The 20,000-nt window shown below is 45.5% G+C and overlaps 4 protein-coding genes and 1 non-coding gene across 6 annotated transcripts in view; 2 read left to right on the forward strand and 3 right to left on the reverse strand.

Moving 5' to 3' along the window:
- Positions 1–2,101: 2,101 nt before the first annotated feature.
- b3gnt7l (UDP-GlcNAc:betaGal beta-1,3-N-acetylglucosaminyltransferase 7, like) lies at positions 2,102–4,926 on the reverse strand. Its single transcript, XM_062541909.1, has one exon. It carries the CDS (start codon positions 4,310–4,312, stop codon positions 3,011–3,013), a length of 1,302 nt encoding a protein of 433 aa, XP_062397893.1. The 5' UTR covers positions 4,313–4,926; the 3' UTR covers positions 2,102–3,010.
- Positions 4,927–8,097: 3,171 nt separating this feature from the next.
- Positions 8,098–10,366, forward strand: c7h1orf174 (chromosome 7 C1orf174 homolog). Its single transcript, XM_062541927.1, has 3 exons — positions 8,098–8,299; positions 8,945–9,358; positions 9,887–10,366. Exons 1-3 carry the CDS (start codon positions 8,285–8,287, stop codon positions 9,989–9,991), a joined length of 534 nt encoding a protein of 177 aa, XP_062397911.1. The 5' UTR covers positions 8,098–8,284; the 3' UTR covers positions 9,992–10,366.
- A 1,285-nt stretch (positions 10,367–11,651) lies between these two features.
- dffb (DNA fragmentation factor, beta polypeptide (caspase-activated DNase)) lies at positions 11,652–18,790 on the reverse strand. Its single transcript, XM_062541910.1, has 7 exons — positions 18,638–18,790; positions 18,337–18,463; positions 17,928–18,113; positions 17,352–17,431; positions 16,710–16,883; positions 16,036–16,136; positions 11,652–12,896 (listed from the first exon to the last, which is right to left on the reverse strand). The coding sequence occupies exons 1-7, from the start codon at positions 18,758–18,760 to the stop codon at positions 12,686–12,688; spliced, it is 1,002 nt and encodes a 333-aa protein (XP_062397894.1). The 5' UTR covers positions 18,761–18,790; the 3' UTR covers positions 11,652–12,685.
- A 320-nt stretch (positions 18,791–19,110) lies between these two features.
- trnag-ucc (transfer RNA glycine (anticodon UCC)) lies at positions 19,111–19,182 on the forward strand. The gene has a single exon. It is a non-coding gene; the product is annotated as a tRNA-Gly (tRNA).
- Positions 19,183–19,752: 570 nt separating this feature from the next.
- Positions 19,753–20,000, reverse strand: part of zgpat (zinc finger, CCCH-type with G patch domain) — a 6,794-nt gene continuing 6,546 nt past the window's right edge. For both annotated transcript variants that reach the window (XM_062541908.1, XM_062541907.1), the window contains exon 7: positions 19,753–20,000. This exon is cut by the window's right edge and continues 1,148 nt beyond it. The gene's annotated coding sequence lies outside the window, so the exon portion shown is untranslated.

Genomic DNA, 20,000 nt, shown 5'->3' on the forward strand with positions numbered 1-20,000 from the left:
GGCCCTGTAAGCCACTGATTCTTGAGACAACTGACCAAAATACTTTCTATTAATATATTTTCCTATTTAATTTAAACTTGCCATGTGTATAGATATAGGTATTGTTTACAAAAAACATAAAAGGGGACAGGTTTTGTATTAAAACACTTTGTATGTGAAATTGTACATTTAGAATATTAAATAATTTCATTTGGTCAACTCTGTCAGACACAGCAAAAGGTATTAATTACAAAATTTACATTCATTTTGTATATTCATTGTAACACCTGATGGCGTTGATGCCTGGAGTGGACAACATTATGTTTTTCCATCTTAACCATGCCTTGTATTCTGGAGCCATTTATTTTTTCCAAGCCATCTCTAAAATTGAAAGAAAAATGTCAATATTCTAAGCTTCATATTGATTAATTTCTCAATTTTTGTGCAACAATTTGACTTTTGATTTAGGACATGTGTCCCACGTGTAGTTCCTTATCTCAAGAATCATCTGCTAACATAAGCATGTGCTGGTTTGTAACACACACACACACACACACACACACACACTGTTTAAAGGTGTGTTGATAGCTCTCTCCACAGTGTTGCGCAGATAGGCACTATCAGTTTGGCCTCCAGCAAATGATGTGCCGTCTCTTAGCCAACACACACACACACAGGTCTCATTTCACTCGTAACACGTTTGTTTCCACGGTTTTGTTCCTGTAACCAGATCACATGTACACCCATTTTTTTGCTGATAAAAATGTATTGCCCATCATCAACGGGAAACACGACTCTGAACACGGCTGGCAAGAGCTGCTGAGAAATCACCTTTCACCTTTGACCTTTCACTCGTGTGGAAGAGCTTCACTTCCTGCCCAGCGCAGGACCTGCTGTCCCCCAAGCCCGGGACTGGTCATCCCTGAGCAGGCGGGAGAGATGACCTGCTGTCCCCCGGATCACTACTCACTAATGCACATCTTGTTCTCAACCCCTTTTGCTGTACGTGTTGCTTTTTGTTTGTGTGAGTTTACTCAGTGTTTACATCTGATTGCGTTTTCTCTGTTTAGAAGTAGGAGTATTTGGAATGGCACTTACAGTAGTTGTTTCACCCCAGAATGTAACACTTGCCGAAATGTAAACGAAGCCTCTATAAAGCTTCCTCATTTGAGGGAGGAGGAGACCTCATTTGAATAGTGCTGGTGTTTCACGTCATGACAGTATATCAGCAGAAGTCATTCGAGTGCCCATGCACCCCCCCCCCCCCCCCCCCCCCCCCGTGGTCACCCGTTGGGACAGAGCACTAGTGTTGAGCTGAGGTCCCTTGTGAGTGCTGTGTTCACGAGTGTTGAGCTGAGGTCCCTTGTGAGTGCTGTGTTCACGAGTGTTGAGCTGAGGTCCCTTGTGAGTGCTGTGTTCACGAGTGTTGAGCTGAGGTCCCTTGTGAGTGCTGTGTTCACGAGTGTTGAGCTGAGGTCCCTTGTGAGTGCTGTGTTCACGAGTGTTGAGCTGATGTCCCTTGTGAGTGCTGTGTTCACGAGTGAGAGAAACGCCTTGTGAGGCCGAGGGTCGGGCGCTGGGTTTCAACACATTGTGTGCACCTACTGACAGCCCTCGGCCATTTTGTGTACAAAGAGATGAATGATTTAGTAAATAAAGCTTTGCCAAGCAATCCCAGTCTGGTGGAATGTGCTTGTGAACACCGTCATGTACAGTAGGCTAGTCATTTGAACACCGTCATGTACAGTAGGCTAGTCGTTTGAACACCGTCATGTACAGTAGGCTAGTCGTTTGAACACCGTCATGTACAGTAGGCTAGTCATTTGGCAGATGTGTCCACAGTGATCCCAAACTGAGTAGCAATTATTTTTTTTACTTTAATCAACACAACACACAGCACACAACTACTGTATGGTCCAACTTTGGCTACTAGTAATACATAATAAAATATATATTATCTTACTAATTTGTTTTATTAGCCTACCAATCTCTACAGGTCCACCAAGCAACTGTACTTGGTCTAACAGGTGTATGGTTATGTAACTGGTTTATGTCTATTTGATTGGTTATAGTGTAAGAATTATAATCAAGAGGATTTGTGTGTATTAAGACCTCTGAGCCCTGCCGTGTAGAACAGGCCTGTTTGTGCTTGCAGCTGAGCCTTTAAGCAGCCTACTGTTGCAACCAAGAAGCAAACGAGAGATGCCTGTACAGAATAAAGACATTTATTACACGACCAACACCAGCTCAGAGCCCAAGGCCCTGCCCCACACCACACACCAGCTCCGAGACCAAGGCCCTGTCCCACACCACACACCAGCTCCGAGACCAAGGCCCTGTGACACACCACACACCAGCTCCGAGACCAAGGCCCTGCCCCACACCACACACCAGCTCCGAGACCAAGGCCCTGTGACACACCACACACCAGCTCGGGACACATCCACCTGCTCAGCAAGGCCTACAGCGCAGTGGCTCAGTCTCAGCTCAGGAGTGGCTGCTCTTTGGTTTCTACTGTCTCTGCCTAATTCCTACAACATACACAAGTGTATTTTTACCAAAACAATCTGGTGATTCAGCAGAGACACGTATCCATATTGTTCAGGCCTGTAGGCCATGGGATTGGGGCAAAACGCAGTCAGCAAGTGTCCCTCACTTAGTGTTTGTGTGCAAAGACAATGCTTCATGATAAAACATTCATCACAGTGTTTGTTGTGTTTACATGTTTCCAGTTTCACACTGGAATGGAACATTCATAGCGATGCTGGTCGTGGTTCACTCGAGGCCTATAGTTTGTTGCGCAGTGCGCAGTGTATTTCCTACTATATAGACGTGGGGTGGCCCTCACAGCTCTTACAGTAGCTTGGTTCCAGGGGGTTGCTTATTTCATACGTGTCTTAAATACAGAGGGCCAGCTCGAACAGTGAAGCATTTGTGCTCCTGGGTGAGTGCCGAGGTGAAATGTTTCAAGGTGTCCAAGGTCGGTTACGTCTCTGTCCTGGTTAACCATTCCCTTTGACTCCGCAACGCATCACAAGAGAGTCCTCTTGGCGCATATGAGGTTTTCATTATTCACTATATCCCACATCCGGAGCAACTCCTGTGGGGTGAGTTTGTGGATGATGATGAGGTTCTTGAAGAAGCAAGGCTCGCTGTTCATGGGGCTGTTTTTCCTGTGTTTCATGATCCCAAACGTCCTGAAACCGGGATGCATTTCCGGCGCAAGGTGCAGCTTCTGCAAACACATCCCGAGGAACACGTCGTCTATGGGGTATAACTCCAGCCCCTCCGAGACCGCAAACAGTCTCCGGGCCAACTGCGCTGACATCAGGAAGCCTCCTCCCCCCACGTATGGCGGATAGGGTTTATCATACAGTTCTTTAGGAATATAATATTTGCTTTGGCGGTTTCGGATGGGTATGGCTTTAGCAATTGTATCCCCCACAAATAAATTCTCAACTTTGCCCTCCTCTGTCTTAAAACCGAAAAGTTCCACCAAGTTCTGTGTATTCACAAAAACGTCGTCATCCCCTTTGAAGATAAACTGAACCTTGGAACAGTGAATGTGGAACCATTTCAGAAAATTCACCTCTTTCAACGTGAGATTAAAAAAGGTGTCCATGAAGTCCCACTGTAAAATATCTCCATATATCTTATCCTCATATTCCACTAGCTTCTGCAAGTTTTTTGCATCCTTACCAGTTGATGGGGTTCCAAGGAGAAACAAAGTCTTAATTCGTTTGCCATCGATGACCTGCTCTTTCCCCCATGTCTTGCGCACGGCTTCACGCCTGTCGTGTTGTTCGATAACGGACTTGACCACCATGAGCAGCTCCACGTCCCCACTCCGACATTTCTCTGGGTGGTCAATGAGCATGGGGAAATAGCGGCAATGTCTGTGCAGCACAAACTGATGAAACCTCGCGTCCAGGCGTCGAAACCAATCTTTAGCCCGCACGGACGGGTCTTCGGTACAGTTGATCACGTCCACGTCCCAGAATGTCGGGCTGGGCTTAGTAACGAGGACATGAGCCGCATTCGAATCATCGACCTGAGCCGGCGACGAATAATTTCCAGCGGGAGACTTGACGGAAGATTTCCCCTTAACTAATTGGCACTCAGGTCCACACCAACTGCTTTTAACGTCCAAATGTATTTCCTTCATATTGTTTTCAGGCACCTTGAATTTTTGTATCATCAGCAGGGTGGCAAAAACAAGGGCCAAAGTTAAGAGAGTCTTGAAAACTCTCTTTCGCCTGAAAAAATAATCCATCACTGCGGCGCGCCTCAAGCAGGGTACAAAACCCTTTCGGATGGACAGAAAACTTTCCATTCAAGATTCATATCCGCAAATTGAATTCATGTTGCGTGTTTCGGTGAGAGCAACAAGCGGCGCTCCTCCGTTAGACATGCTGTCGAGACGAGATGTTCCCGTGCTCTGAACACGCGCAGTCTGTCCGGGCATCTCCGGAACAGTTTACGCTCGTAGGCGCGCGCTCCGCGCACTATGGGCACAGCAAAGATTTCTCCCGAAAGTCTCTTCCGAAGTCGATCTGCCGTTATTGTATGTTGATGGAGATGTCACCGCCGACACTTCACGGTTAGCTTCTATATTCCACTGCTCCTTTCATCTGTCGGCTGTGGGGGTTTGGCGTCTCTCGCTGAAGAATGTCTCTGCCCCTCTCCCCTGCCTGAACCCGACCCACCCCACGACACCTATCTGCAACACAGGTTTCTTGTTTCAGCCACAGATGTGCTTGCTGAATCTGCGTGTCCCTGAGGGTTTGACCAGACACCCAATAGCATTCTTATAATTAATTTAACAAGGTGGCACAAGGAGTGGTTAAACAACGACTAGCCTATGCACAGTAGGATACGAGCGATGACTGTCTTCATAGCGTTTGAACCCGTGTTACGTTTACCTTTGTCAAAACCTTGCGTCTTATTGAGTCAGCAGCGCAATCTAACTTGGACACACACATCACATTTAATTTGCGCACGTGAAAAGTCCTAGCTATGTCACTGGCTGTCACTATTAATGACCCCCCCCCCCCCTTCATAGAAAAGCTTTTTCAATAACACGGCATATACGAAGGCTAATACTGAATAGGAACACAGGCCTATTCATGAACAGGTATGAAATTATCTTCATTTATGTGTATAGAGCGCCACTGTGTGGCCGTGGGACGCCATTGGTCTCAAGCCTGGCTGGGACGCGCAGTAATGAAACGAGAGGATATTCGGAGAGTCTTTTTACTGAACAAAGTTCTTGTCGAAATGAACGGACCCTAGCCAAGACATTTAGACGCCCCTAGCGGCAGCATTGACATGGTAATATTTAGCTGTTTGGATCCTCTGGAAACTGGAAAGATAATTCAAAGCTTGTTTTCAATTATGATTTAGCATTTGCCTACACTATGGAAATCTTATAGTACATCCCCAACACAGAAAAAGTTGGAACCCTGTGAAAAATGGCAATAATAACAGAAAGTAACAATATGCAAAATGTAGGCTATATGGTTGCTAAAAGGACACAGACCAAATGTTGAAAATGACCAATTTTATTTAAAAAAAAATGTTTGTTGAATTTGCTACCAGCAACATGTAAAAAAAAGAGAAAAAAATGTAGTGACAGGGGCAACAAAATGCGGGAAAAGTTGCATAGGCTAATGATAAAGACGAGGAGGAACATCACAATTAATGGCAACAATGATTGGGTATAAAAATAGCATCACAGAGAGCCTCTTACTGTAAAAGTAAAGATGTGGAGAAAAGTATTCATCACTTTGCGTAAACCTGTGTGTGTGTGTGTGTGTGTGTGTGTGTGTGTAGATGTGGAAGTATTCATCACTGTGCGTAAACCTGTGTGTGTGTGTGTGTGTAGATGTGGAAGTATTCATCACTGTGCGTAAACCTGTGTGTGTGTGTGTGTGTGTGTGTGTGTGTGTGTGTGTGTGTAAAGATGTGGAAGTATTCATCACTGTGCGTAAACCTGTGTGGACAAATTATGAAACAATATAACTATACTGCTTCTTAACATGAAACTGTGAGGTGTTTGGGGATGCCATCGATTGCAGTGCAGAATATCAACAACGTATTCAGAGAATCCAGAGAAGTCTTTGCAAACGAGGGACAGAGCTGAACAACAATATTGGATGGCCGTGGTCTTCTGGACCTCAGATGGCACTGCATTACAACAAACCTGTTTCCTGAATCATCCTATGGGCTCAGGAACACTTCCAGACCTGTTTAAGAGAATCATCCTATGGGCTCAGGGACACTTCCAGACCTGTTTAAGAGAATCATCCTATGGGCTCAGGAACACTTCCAGACCTGTTTAAGAGAATCATCCTATGGGCTCAGGGACACTTGCGATAAGCATTGTTTGTATGAGCACAGTTTGATACTCAGTTGACAAATGCTGGTGCCGCGAATAATGTAATGGCCCAACTAGAGGGTGGCAGCAGGCATGCATTTGAAAATCTCACTGCACGCAATTGGAAAACACTACGACCAATGTTTACTGAATTTGAATGCTGCAGCGATCTCGTCATCAGTTTAGCCTCTGGCCCGCCTACATCAGATACACCGATGTGATTGGTTTCCCCTGATGCCTGGGGGAAAAGTAACGTGCATCATTGTTCATTGCCAGAATATCTTGCAGACACAATTCAAATAGTGCTCTCCCGAGAACTCTGGATTTCCAGGGTAACCGTCTTCTTGGCCTGACCTCATTTAAAATGGACGAAAGGAAAGGGGGGAAAGGGCCTGTGTATAGACCTACCAACTCTGCAATTCTTTTCTTTTAGAAATCGTGGCCTCCTCTGGGCTAAAGATGAAAGGGACTATCCAAATATCCAGCTTGTTATAGTGCTCAGCTCCAAACCCATATGACGGTGAATCAGCTCCAAACCCATATGACGGTGAATCAGCTCCAAACCCATATGACGGTGAATCAGCTCCAAACCCATATGACGGTGTATGCATTAGCGCTCAGCTCCACAAACCCATATGACGGTGTATGCATTAGTGCTCAGCTCCAAACCCATATGACAGTGTATCGGCTCCAAACCCATATGACGGTGTATGTATTAGTGCTGCTCAGCTCCAAACCCATATGACGGTGTATGCATTAGGGCCAAGCTCCTTGTGTTCCACAAACAGATATTTTGGTTTAATAGTTTTGCCATTCTGATTGGTAATGAGATTGTGGAGGTCTCTGATTGGTCTGTTCATAAAAGTATAAATACGAGTATCCGCCCTCTTGGTACTGCACTGTTGGCTAGTATAGTGGTAGCAGTTTTCGATAACATTTTATTAGTGTGCAATACACGACAGTCCTCTTGCATATCTGACACGGCACAATCAATTTCGAGCAATGAATACTGATATCCAGACAATGTTTTTTCAGGAAAACCAATGCCAGAATTAATTCCGCATATTTAAACAGTATTATTCCAGAGAGTCCAGGTGCTAAAATGGACAGTCTGCAATCTAGACCTGTCAAATTACCTTTGTTATTTGCATTTCACACAATGTCCCAACTTTTTCCATCATGTTAGGATGGACTATAGACTACACTGCGCTTTATACTCGCTCTTGCTGTATTTTAAAATATTTCTTGATCTTTCTTTTTTCACACTCTCACAGAAGTTCACCAAACAGAATTTAATATCATGCTTTACATTAGTAGCCTATGACAAATCAACCTCCTTATATCCTTGTATTTTGGCACACACCCACACACACATATATATATATATATATATATACATATAATAGTATTATTTATTGTACATTATTTTTATTTTGTATTTATTTTATATAAAATGTTCTTTCCCGGCTTGACTTTTTGAACGAAAACATATGGCCAATAAAGCTGATTCTGACAATAACAAGTACAGTAAGCTAGCCTAGGCCTCGTTGCGTTGGCACTAGGCTTAAACGTTTTGAGTAGTTTTTTGTGGAATCACGCATCATGTCGAGAACATTAATTGTTGAAAGGCTGTGCGGCTTACATCCGGAGTTAGACCTGATTAAGAATGTATAACGTTACTCGATTTTCCTCCGGATAAGAGGAGTGACTGAACCAGCTGCCATGTGACCAACGGCCACAAAACACACCAGCCCTGCGCTCGTGCCCTACCGTAGCTGTGACGCACTGGCTGACAGGAAACCGACGCAGGTGGGACCGAGGGGCTGGACTCTTCCACTGAGCTCTGCCCCGTTCCTCAACCGAACGAGAGGGCTCCCGGCTCAACTCGAGGCTCGACACGACGCCCAAACAAAGTTTGACCAAAGAGGAATGAATCGTAAACAGGTAAGCAAAATTGTTCACAAAAACTATCGTTAGCTCGACAGAGAGGATAGACAGACCATTAACGTAGGCAATAGCGTTTCTTTAAATGGCAAACATCACACAGCGTGCGCAAAACACCACGACGACAACAACAAAGGTTATGGTATGTGGTGAACGAAAGAGTAATGTAGAACTTAAGTATTCTGTGACTTAATTTAATTGTCCACGGCGTCACATAACGTTACTATTGCGAATTCTGGTAACGTTAGGCTATTAGTTGGTCCTTAATTTGTTTCTATCGCTCAAGTATGTGTTCTTTAATTGCCTGCGCTTCCATTGTGGTTACGCACGTAGGCTATAATTAATATGTCGTCAAGTAGAAGTATTTCGGGGGGGAGACCTCGTGTTTATAACGTATTGCAGTCGCTGGGAAAGTTTTGTGTTGATGAACAGTGAAATGGATGTACTGTCACTTTAAATGGAGCTAAGAGTCAAACAAAGTTCAATTAAGGTCAGTGTCAAAGCCACAGCGCGCAACCAACCCCCACCCTAGCAGTTTCCGTCTGGTGAGGAGAGCAGCACGACAGCGCGGTGCTCAAACAACTTTGTTTTCTTTTTTCTTTCTGTCAAATCAGAATCTCTCTGAACCATGTTTTCCTTTTCCAGCGGCTAGTGGAGAGGGGACGGTTTCGGCTACTGGTTGGGATACTGAGCAGCGAGACCCGCCGCGGGAAAATACTCATGGCAGTCGATAGCGGCGAAGCGAGTCGGCGCTCTAGTGCGAGCCTCAACGTTCGCAGTGACGGAGAGGAATGCCCGACAGCATCCGCGGCGACTACTACGAAAACACGGGGTCGGAAAAAGACTGGGAAAAGTCCGACCGGAGGAATGGTGTTGCGAGGGAAGGAAAACACTGCAGATACTCAGGGATCTCCTCCGCGCAGAAGGACGAAGAGCTCGGCAGAAGGGGTGGAGATGCGGGTGTCCTCCACTCACGAAAGCCCCTCGGTGATAATGGACGAGGACAGTAACGACATCTATCCGGTTGGACAGTTCTTTGGGAATCTGGACCTTCTGCCGGTAAGACCCCATTACACCTTCTCTCTGTGTCTGTGTCTGTGTGTGTGTGTGTGTGTGTGTGTGTTTAACGATTATCTCTTGCAACTCAATACCATAACGTGTACGCAGAGCTTTAAAAAAAAAAAAAAAAAAAAAATCCACCCAGCAAAATGGCCAAATGAACAGTTTCCGTGTGGCCAAATAACGGCTATGTGCGCATGAATAATGAATCGGGTCAAGTGGCATATTTGTACGCCGCCATTGTGTTCAGGCGTATCTAGACGCGCAGTGAGACCTGTCGGGCGTGCGGCTTGTTTTCCCGCAGCGTCTGCGCGATTATCAGCCCCGTGAGCACGCACAGCCTACTGCAAGCCCCCCCGCTGACCTTCAACCCATATAATGGAATATAACTGTCGGTTGTCGTTACGGGCCTGATGCAGAAGGCCTTAACCGACTAATCCAGCTTTTTCATGCGTAAAGCCAGTCGGTGTACTTATTTATTTATGTTTGTTTATTTATTTATTTATGTTTATTTATTTATTTGTGCAGGATTATCCCGAGCGGCCCAGCACCACGGAGGCGGGTAGCAGGCGAGAGCACAGACGGCGGCACTACTATGCCAAAGAGGAGAGCGAGGAGGACGAGCCCCATTAAGACTCATATTTAAATATTCTTGCTATTCGGAGCAGGCACACGGTGGCACTGGCGTGCTTGACTGAACACACGTGTGCTTGGAATGAATGCAGCATATCTGGAGATTCGATCACGAGTTTCTTCACCACCAGCAGCGCGCGAATGAAGCGCTCGCGCTCGACCGACATCCTGACGGGCAGCTCCAGCCACGCTCCAGCTGCCTCGCGCGGCGTGCCAACACGTACTGTTCTATGGCTCCATGGCACGATCTCCAGCTCCAACCCAGATCTTTCTCAACCAGCTAAAGGATACTTCGCCAAATGTTGCGCCATCCGCACTTACAATCTTTCTCAGCCTCGGAAAAAAAGCAGGAGTTGTCACAAAAATGACCTTTTTTTTTTTTTTTTTTTTAAATAACAATAACAGATACAATTTGCATAACGTACTTGTTCAGACCAAACACGTCTTAAAAGCGCCCCGTCGCGTATCTGTTGCAAAAGAGTTGGGGGTGTTTTCCTACAATGACTGAGAATTATAGATATGTCATTATTTAGGACACAATGCCGTTAACACCTGTCTTCCACACACGTGATGGTTGACCTCACAGGGAAAAAAAAAAGTGTGTGTAATGCCAAGAAAGAGAAGCAGCTAATCCAATGCATGTGTTATTAGTATTTTATTATATATTTTTAAAAATCATTTTTCTAATCTTGAAAGTTGATGTTACCATACTTTTAACTATGATATAGTATATCTGACTTTGTAAATTACGTTTTGTTGTATATTAAGACATGCACTAATATTTCTAGTTGCTAGATATATACAGTATATATATATAGCTGTGAAAATCTTTATTTTTCTATGAAATCTGTGTACATTTTGAAAGTGCTATTTTTGTGTAAACCCAGAGGCCTTGTTTCCAAACATGCAACATAGTTATTTAATGTATAATGTGCAAGATTGCTTGGTTAATCCGTCCACAGGCTAAAACAATATTAAACCATTTTCAAGTTTTACAAGCTCAACCCCACTCTTGTGCACAGCTGTTGGTGTGAGAGATGGCACTGTACTGACCGTAGCCTGTGTGAGATGGCACTGTACTGACCGTAGCCTGTTGGTGTGATAGATGGCACTGTACTGACCGTAGCCTGTTGGTGTGATAGATGGCACTCTACTGACCGTAGCCTGTTGGTGTGAGAGATGGCACTGTACTGACCATAGCCTGTGTGAGAGATGGCACTGTACTGACCGTAGCCCATGTGAGAGATGGCACTGTACTGACCGTAGCCCATGTGATACATGGCACTGTACTGACCGTAGCCCATGTGATAGATGGCACTGTACTGACCGTAGCCTGTTGGTGTGATAGATGGCACTGTACTGACCGTAGCCTGTTGGTGTGATAGATGGCACTGTACTGACCGTAGCCTGTGGCCTGACCGTTATTCTGTGTCTGAGAAAAAAAGATTGTTAGAGCGCTACTAGTGTGCCTTGAAACGCCCGGTGCTGTTGGAGAGGTGCAGAGCAAGAACATCAGAAGTAAACACTCCTGGTCCAGGCACATCGGGGTCCATGCTTATCGGCTGTAGGGCCCATACGTGTTGGTGTTTTTTTTTTTTTTTTTTTAATGCTTATAGCCCAACAATAAAGAGTTGGAATTTTTTTTTTTGGAAACCTGTGTGCCTGTGTGCCTGTACCTGGATTTTTTCCTTTTGATGTTCATTGCCTGTGTCTGTTGGGCCAGTGTGATGTTATGGAGCAGTTCTGCACGGCCGAATGATTGACAGGCATTCCGTAAGTGGGAATATCCTCGTTAGAGACGTGCCAAATCCAGCCGTGGCCATATCCTTTACCAGCCTCATGTCCGCTTATGCCGCGTTGCTTAAATGTGGAATCTGTGCTGCTGAAGAACTCAGCTGTAGCGGCACTCATAATCTCAGACTAACCAAATTGATGCAAAATGTCCTCGTTTATGGTTTAAAGTATTTTAATGATAAACGATTATTAAATGATATTAAATGATTAATGATAAACGGTGAAATGCAAACTCCGATCAGTGCAATACAGTTGTGTGGGTGGAGATTGTGACTACATACATGCCTGTCGCAGGAAATTGGATTTTATTTCAAGTAAATAAACGAACTTCAGGGCTCAAATGCTTGGAAAAACATCCTTGGAAGGAGAATCGAAACGATAACAAATCCATGGGTGGACAAATAGGGCAGGAACAGACTGTTCCCTTGTCTAAAACAACCAGACAGATATAATGCAAACACTTACAGGCTACAGTGCAAAGAAACACTTTCACATTAAAAATGGATAAAACATTTTGAGCAAATAGTTTTGGCATGGAAATGTTCAATACATATTATTTAAACAATTCTGGACAAATTCATGTAAGAAAATAAATTATCACATACAAAGATATCTCAAAATTTCCATTATAAAAAAACAGTGCTGCAAAGCATAATCAAGCTGCCTTTGGGAGTTTCCCTCCTTCTGTCAGAGATATCCAGCTCCTCCTCATCTCCTCCTCATCTCCTCACCCTCTTTGCTCCTCCTCATCTCCTCCTCATCTCCTCACCCTCTTTGCTCCTCCTCATCTCCTCACCCTCTTTGCTCCTCCTCATCTCCTCACCCTCTTTGCTCCTCCTCATCTCCTCACCCTCTTTGCTCCTCCTCATCTCCTCACCCTCTTTGCTCCTCCTCATCTCCTCATCTCCTCACCCTCTTGGCTTGTTTGTAGATGCGCCGCCTGTCGCAGGACAGCTCATGGGCTCCCTTCTTGTGACACACGATGTGCACCAGTTTGAGGTTGTCGAGTGTGAAGAGCAGCTTGTAGAAGTAGTCCGCGTTGATGTCGCCGCCGCTACGCCCCTGCAGCGCCTCCACCAGGGTGGGCAGGATGGTGCGCTTCTTCTCAATCCTGCCAAACAGTCAGACCCAGTCAGTCCTTCTGTGCTCTAAGCACAGAACTACAGCTGCAACAATAAGTTGATTAGTTGTCAATGTCAACTACTAATTTATTGTAATTTTTTGTTTCAATTCATTGTTATTTTTTTCTTTAAAGGAAATGTAGTTACAATCCCAGCGTCTTAAAACTGATTTCTGCTTTCTTTACTGAACAGAATCTTTAATCTGGCATGAACCAAACAATACCTGAGTACTAAATAATTTGAAAAATATCAACAAATGGAACCATTTGAGAAATATTGACAGATTAATCAATTATAAAAGTCGATTATTAGTCATTAGCTGAACCCCGTAACAAATCCGTACACACGTGACTCCTCCCTCTGTGTTCAGTACACACGTGACTCCTCCCTCTGTGTTCAGTACACACGTGACTCCTCCCTCTGTGTTCAGTACACACGTGACTCCTCCCTCTGTGTTCAGTACACACGTGACTCCTCCCTCTGTGTTCAGTACACACGTGACTCCTCCCTCTGTGTTCAGTACACACGTGACTCCTCCCTCTGTGTTCAGTACACACGTGACTCCTCCCTCTGTGTTCAGTACACACGTGACTCCTCCCTCTGTGTTCAGTACACACGTGACTCCTCCCTCTGTGGTTCTCAGCAGCAGTGTGTTCAGCATCTGCCAGTGTGGTTCTCAGCAGCAGTGTGTTCAGCATCTGCCAGTGTGCTACTCGCTCGCTCTGAACACATTTCTCCTCACTCGCTCTGAACGCATTTCTCTGAGTCGTGAATGACTCGCTTGCTCGCTCGCTCGCTCGCTCGCTCGCTCGCTCTGAGCATTTCTCCTCGCGCGCTCTGAACGCATTTCTCCTCGCTCGCTCTGAACGCATTTCTCCTCGCTCGCTCTGAACGCATTTCTCCTCGCTGGCTCGGAGCGCATTTCTCCGGGTGGGGAATGACTCATGAGCAGACAGGGGCGTGTTACTCTGTGATGCCGTGGCCAGGATTACACAGCTGGGCTCGTATTAGTCTGGATTACGCAGCTGGGGTCATATTAGTCTGGATTAGAGCCCACCAGCAGGGCCTCAACTGGACCTCCCGGCCCTCTCACGAGAGGAAGTGGACAACGCAGTGGGCTCACCATGGCATTTCCTCAGCCAAAACATTTGACCAAACACAGGCTCCCATTGGATAAGAGGGTTTTGGTTTGGCCAAGCACAGGCTCCCATTGGATAAGAGGGTTTTGGTTTGGCCAAGCACAGGCTCCCATTGGATAAGAGGGTTTTGGTTTGGCCAAACACAGGCTCCCATTGGATAAGAGGGTTTTGGTTTGGCCAAGCACAGGCTCCCATTGGATAAGAGGGTTTTGGTTTGGCCAAGCACAGGCTCCCATTGGATAAGAGGGTTTTGGTTTGGCCAAGCACAGGCTCCCATTGGATAAGAGGGTTTTGGTTTGGCCAAGCACAGGCTCCCATTGGATAAGAGGGTTTTGGTTTGGCCAAGCACAGGCTCCCATTGGATAAGAGGGTTTTGGTTTGGCCAAGCACAGGCTCCCATTGGATAAGAGGGTTTTGGTTTGGCCAAGCACAGGCTCCCATTGGATAAGAGGGTTTTGGTTCAGCTCTTGAGCAATCACTATGGCAACCTCAGTTAAAGGAAACATGTGGTGCGGACTTGTGGATGTGTGTTGAAGTATTTGTGGTGTTGCTTTGGAAGCGGTTGATGTTTTGAAACGGTAACTGGCGGAGGAACCATCAGAGCAGGTCACATGACCTGGTACTGTATCCATAATAGAGGCTGCTCAGATAATAGAGGCTGCTCAGATAAAGCCACTATCCCATAATAGAGGCTGCTCAGATAAAGCCACTATCCCATAATAGAGGCTGCTCAGATAAAGCCACTATCCCATAATAGAGGCTGCTCAGATAGAGCAACTGTCCCAACTAAGCTGCTTGGGGACCTAGATCATTAGATAGGTACTTGGTATAGCAAAAATCTTATTCATAATAAAAAAGTTAACACTCTTAAAACAAATGTGTAAGAAACAACACAGACTGTGTTGTCCCTAACTGAACATTGAGATGTGTAAAAAAAAACCCAACACATATTGTGTTATTTTCAACATATCCGTTTTAGGAGCGTGGCTGAACCTAAATAAAATGAACTGTAAGTGAACTTAAGGGAAAATCTATCACCAGACTACCTCATCATAACCCTTCACTGTTCTCCCCCTGCTCACATCAGGGTTTAGAATCCTTCACCTGTGGGGTGTCCTACGAAGCAAGTTAGACAAATCTAGGTTATCTAGACATATCAAGGCTGCACAAAGCCTCAACTCGGGTATTAAGTTAAGTGATCCTACGACAGCAGGTATGTGATAAATTTGTCAAACTAGGCTTTCAGCTCAGATCTGTGCGCGTTCTCGTGGTTGGGGTGATTTTGACCAATCGGGAAACGTGGAGACGCACAAGACAGCCTAGGTTTAAAAACGATTACTTCCGCATTTATGAGCGGTAGCGAAATCTAGGGTGGTCTTTTTTAGTGTCTAACCTATAACATCAAAAAGTCGATGGTCATCAGATATTGTATGGCATGCATGTCCATAGTAGTGACATATTTGCACGCACAACATCGTTAAAAGCGCCTTCGAGATTCAAAATGTTTGCAGAGGCGGGGCTGGACCTGTTCAAAGCATGACAGATTAGCACACGTGAGATAACTTCGTTTTTCAAGATAATGGATTGGTTAGAATTGGTCAGAGGGCGGTGATATTTCACGATTTGAGCTATAACTAAGCACCTAACCCGCTCCCGACCAGGTTTGGTTGCGAGCATAAGATACCATGGTGATACAGCGACGCTAAAACAAATCCACTTTCGTATGACAGCATACCCTGGTTTTGAGCGCAACATACCTCGTGAAGCCACTAATCGAGCTTCGTAGGACACCCCATTGGTCCTGAACCAAACCTCTACTTGAGAAAGCTCACGAACCAAACCTCTACTTGAGAAAGCTCACCTGTGGTCCAGAACCAAACCTCTACTTGAGAAAGCTCACCTGTGGTCCTGGTCCAGAACCAAACCTCTACTTGAGAAAGCTCACCTGTGGTCCTGGTCCAGAACCAAACCTCTACTTGAGAAAGCTCACCTGTGGTCCAGGTTCCAGGTGCTGAAGAGGATGCGGCTCTCGCGCGTGCCGTAGGGATTGATGGAGTGCAGATGACCACAGGCCTCTTCATCAAACGCGCCCTGAAAACACAGCAGCCAGTGCACCCACATGAGTAGAGTTCTCCTGAACACAGGCCAGCACTGCAGCACCCACATGATTAGTGTTCTCCTGAACACAGGCCAGCACTGAAGCGCTTCTGCGTTGTAGAAATAAGCAGGTTCTGAGCTGTAGAAATAAGCGGGTTCTGAACTGTAGAAATAATTGGTTCTGCGCTGTGGAAATAAGCGGGTTCTGAGCTGCAGAAATAATTGGTTCTGCGCTGTAGAAATAAGCGGGTTCTGAACTGTAGAAATAATTGGTTCTGCGCTGTAGAAATAAGCGGGTTCTGAACTTTAGAAATAATTGGTTCTGCGCTGTGGAAATAAGCGGGTTCTGAGCTGCAGAAATAAGCGGTTCTGAGCTGAGCTGAAGAAATAAGCGGTTCTGCGCTGTAGAAAGAAGCGGGTTCTGAGCTGTGGAAATAAGCGGTTCTGCGCTGTAGATATAAGCGGGTTCTGCGCTGTAGAAACAACTGGGTTCTGAGCTGTAGAAATAAGCGGTTCTGAGCTGTAGAAATAAGCGGTTCTGCGCTGTAGAAATAAGCGGTTCCGCACCTGGCAGGAGAACCAGCCCTCCTTGGAGCACAAGCGCCGCGCGTCCTTCTCCGTCCGGTCGAAGTAGCCGCCGTTATAGCGGGCCGCCTTGAGCTTAGCCGTCATGCTGTCCAGGACTCTCTTGTACTCGGCCTGCTGTTTGGCACCAGGGAGGGTCCGCATGTAGCCATCAACCTGCAGCACCGACACACACACACACACACACACACACACACACACACACACACACACACACACACACACACACACACACACACACACACACACACTTTTAATTAACTTAACATCCTAAACTGAACTGCTGAGACCACTTAAACGATTGTAATACACAGCTTCTGCCATTTTCTTTATAACGTTTGGTTTTCCAAGCAGTGAGCAGTCAAAATAAACATCTTAACAAAATGATCAGAAAGGTCTGTGAAAAAATGCATAAAGCACTACAGCATCTTCTACTAAATTACTTATTTGTATTAATGTTTGCATTAATAAAGGTAAACATGACATTTCAAAGACAGAATGCATGATTGAAATGCATACTAATAGATGTAAAGAAATGCGTACTAATAGATGTAAAGAAATGCATACTAATAGATGTAAAGAAATGCGTACTAACAGATGTAAAGATGTTTAGGCTTACAGTACCTCCTTCACATATCCCCGAATACGGCTCTCACAGTTGAACTTCATGTAAGCAGATTTGGTCTTAAATCTGGTATCAATACCTGAAATGATTTGCATACAGCTAAGAATAACCTACATCTGCAAGAATGTAGACTGCTACCATCTCCCGATGTCTTACTAACAAGTAGTAAAAAAAGCAGTAAAAAAGCAACTCCCTGTTTCATTTAACAGGTCAGATCTTATAAAAAACAAAGGCAGCAAACATGGATATATAATGAAACATGATAAACTGGGAGAACTAGAAATGTAATGTCTTGGAGAGTATTCTGGCCTGGCTAGACACTGAATCATCAACTCAGTCAGACTGAATAGTTGTGAACAAGTGAATCAAAGGTACCAATTACAGAGGTGTGTGTGTGTGCGCCACGCCCACGGCACAACATCTGGAGAGAGCTGACATCACTAACGACAGCCCGCGGCAGCCACGCCATTCTAAACCCCACTCTTAAAACACACTCCTAAAACACACTCCTAAACCCCACTCTTAAAACACACTCCTAAAACCCACTCCGTAACCCCATTCCGAAACATCATTACCCTGGAACCAGTCCGCGTCCTCTGCTCGGTCCTCGAGCTCGGATTGGTCCCTCAAGTTGTGAAGCAAGTCGCCAAGGATTTTGCGGCGTTTGGCTGAGGTCTCGTCTGAGAGGAAATCCTTGGCCTCATCAATCAGCTGGGCAGAGAATCTGTCCAGATCCAGCAGACGCTGAATGTCACTGAATACTATGAGAAAACACATGAAAACAAACATCCACGCATAAGTTCTCAGGAAAATAAGACAGAGCGACGGAGGGAGACGGGATGGGATGAGAAATAATCTTGTCTGGCAACAGATGGACCGACAATCAAACAGTTTAATGAAATTCCTATTCTAACATGGGGGCGCTTCATGAAGGAAAAATAAGAGTTTTGTGCAGAGTGTGTCCCGGGTCCCAGATTGACCTACATCCATTCCAGTGTTGTCCTTTGGTCAACAGCACTAGTTCCGCATTGACTGGCAAACAGCGAAAATAGTCCTCCGTGAGTTCAGCCCCGTCCTCGTATAGACACACACGTGATCCAGAGGTTGGAATCTGAAACGATTGAGAATAAAGCCAAGAAGAGAGCGAACAAACTTGGTGCGGTTACGCAATGCAAATGCAAACCTCAACCTGATTGGTCGAAAAGTTAAGCAGACAGTAACCAACGGGAACGTCTGACATGCAGAACAGAACAGCAGACAAACTAGCCGATGGATCGACACATACCTTCATTAACTGGCAAGACTTTTTCAAGAGCTCGCTCAGGGTTGTGGCGCCTACACCGAACTTTGTAGACTCTGAGGCATTTCTTATTTTAACCAATTTCGTAGTTTTCTGTCGGCTAGACATGATAGCGCGCCTACTTGTTTTGACTTTTCGTTTTGTTCTGTTTTCCTTCCGGGATTGAACACTACAAGTGGAAATATTCAAGGTGCATGAGTACACTGCCACCAAGTGGACGGGAATAAATAACACGTGAAAGACCTCCACGCGGCCACGCCACGCACGCAAGCACTGGGACTGCAGAGTGGTCGTGCCGCTTATTGCGTGTTAAAGATCAGAATTCAGAGCAACAAAAACGTCAAATTCTCTGTGTTAACATTATCGTTTGTACAATGACTTCCACATCAGAATTTTTTTTCTGGCTGGTTACCTCCCACCCCAAAATAAGAGATGATTTGTTTTCACCCCTCCTCATGGCGTTGGTGGTATAGTGGTTAGCATAGCTGCCTTCCAAGCAGTTGACCCGGGTTCGATTCCCGGCCAACGCAAACATTCCTTTAGTTGTGGAACCTGAGAACTTGGCATGCACCTTGAGCTACATATCACCATTACGCTGTTAATGTGTGCATCACTTACAGTAGGTGGCATTCTCCATATCAGCAGAACACCTCTACAAAGCCCATTGCTGCTGCCGTATGTGGTGTGAGTACTGAAGTGGCAAATCTGTCCCTGGTCATTACTCTGCACTCTGGCATATTCCACATATTGAATTTGCAGTCTTTTGCTGGACACTTCTCTGCATTCTGGAACATTCCAGGCATTGATGCGGCTATTTTAGCTACAGTTCTGTCATTTGGGGCATCTCCCTAACATGGCAGCGTGTTAAAGGGTCAGCATATCTGGGCATGTGGTTAGTTCTCACCCTGGACACTTGGAGAAGATGTTTGAGCACACACTCACGCCCAGCAGAGAAGGCTTCCCTCTGTTGCTGCCCCGCTGCTACAGGCGCCGTAATCTCAATTCTCCGTTAGACACTTACGGGCACATCTGGACACTAACAGGCACACCAGACACATCCAAACACGTCCAAAAAGCTTTATGGACAACTTTGGGCAGGTTGAGATATTTTTTATTTCCATAAAGTAAAAAGGAAAAATGAAAAAGAAAGCCGACGGCAGGTGAACTGGCAGGTGAACTGGCACTATCACCCGCTAGGTACACACACACACACACACACACACACACACACACACACACACACACACACACACACACACACACACACACACACACACACACACACACACACACACACACACACACACACACACACACACACACACACACACACACACACACACACACA

Source organism: Sardina pilchardus, chromosome 7 (assembly GCF_963854185.1).
Source record: "Sardina pilchardus chromosome 7, fSarPil1.1, whole genome shotgun sequence".
Taxonomy (NCBI): domain Eukaryota; kingdom Metazoa; phylum Chordata; class Actinopteri; order Clupeiformes; family Clupeidae; genus Sardina; species Sardina pilchardus.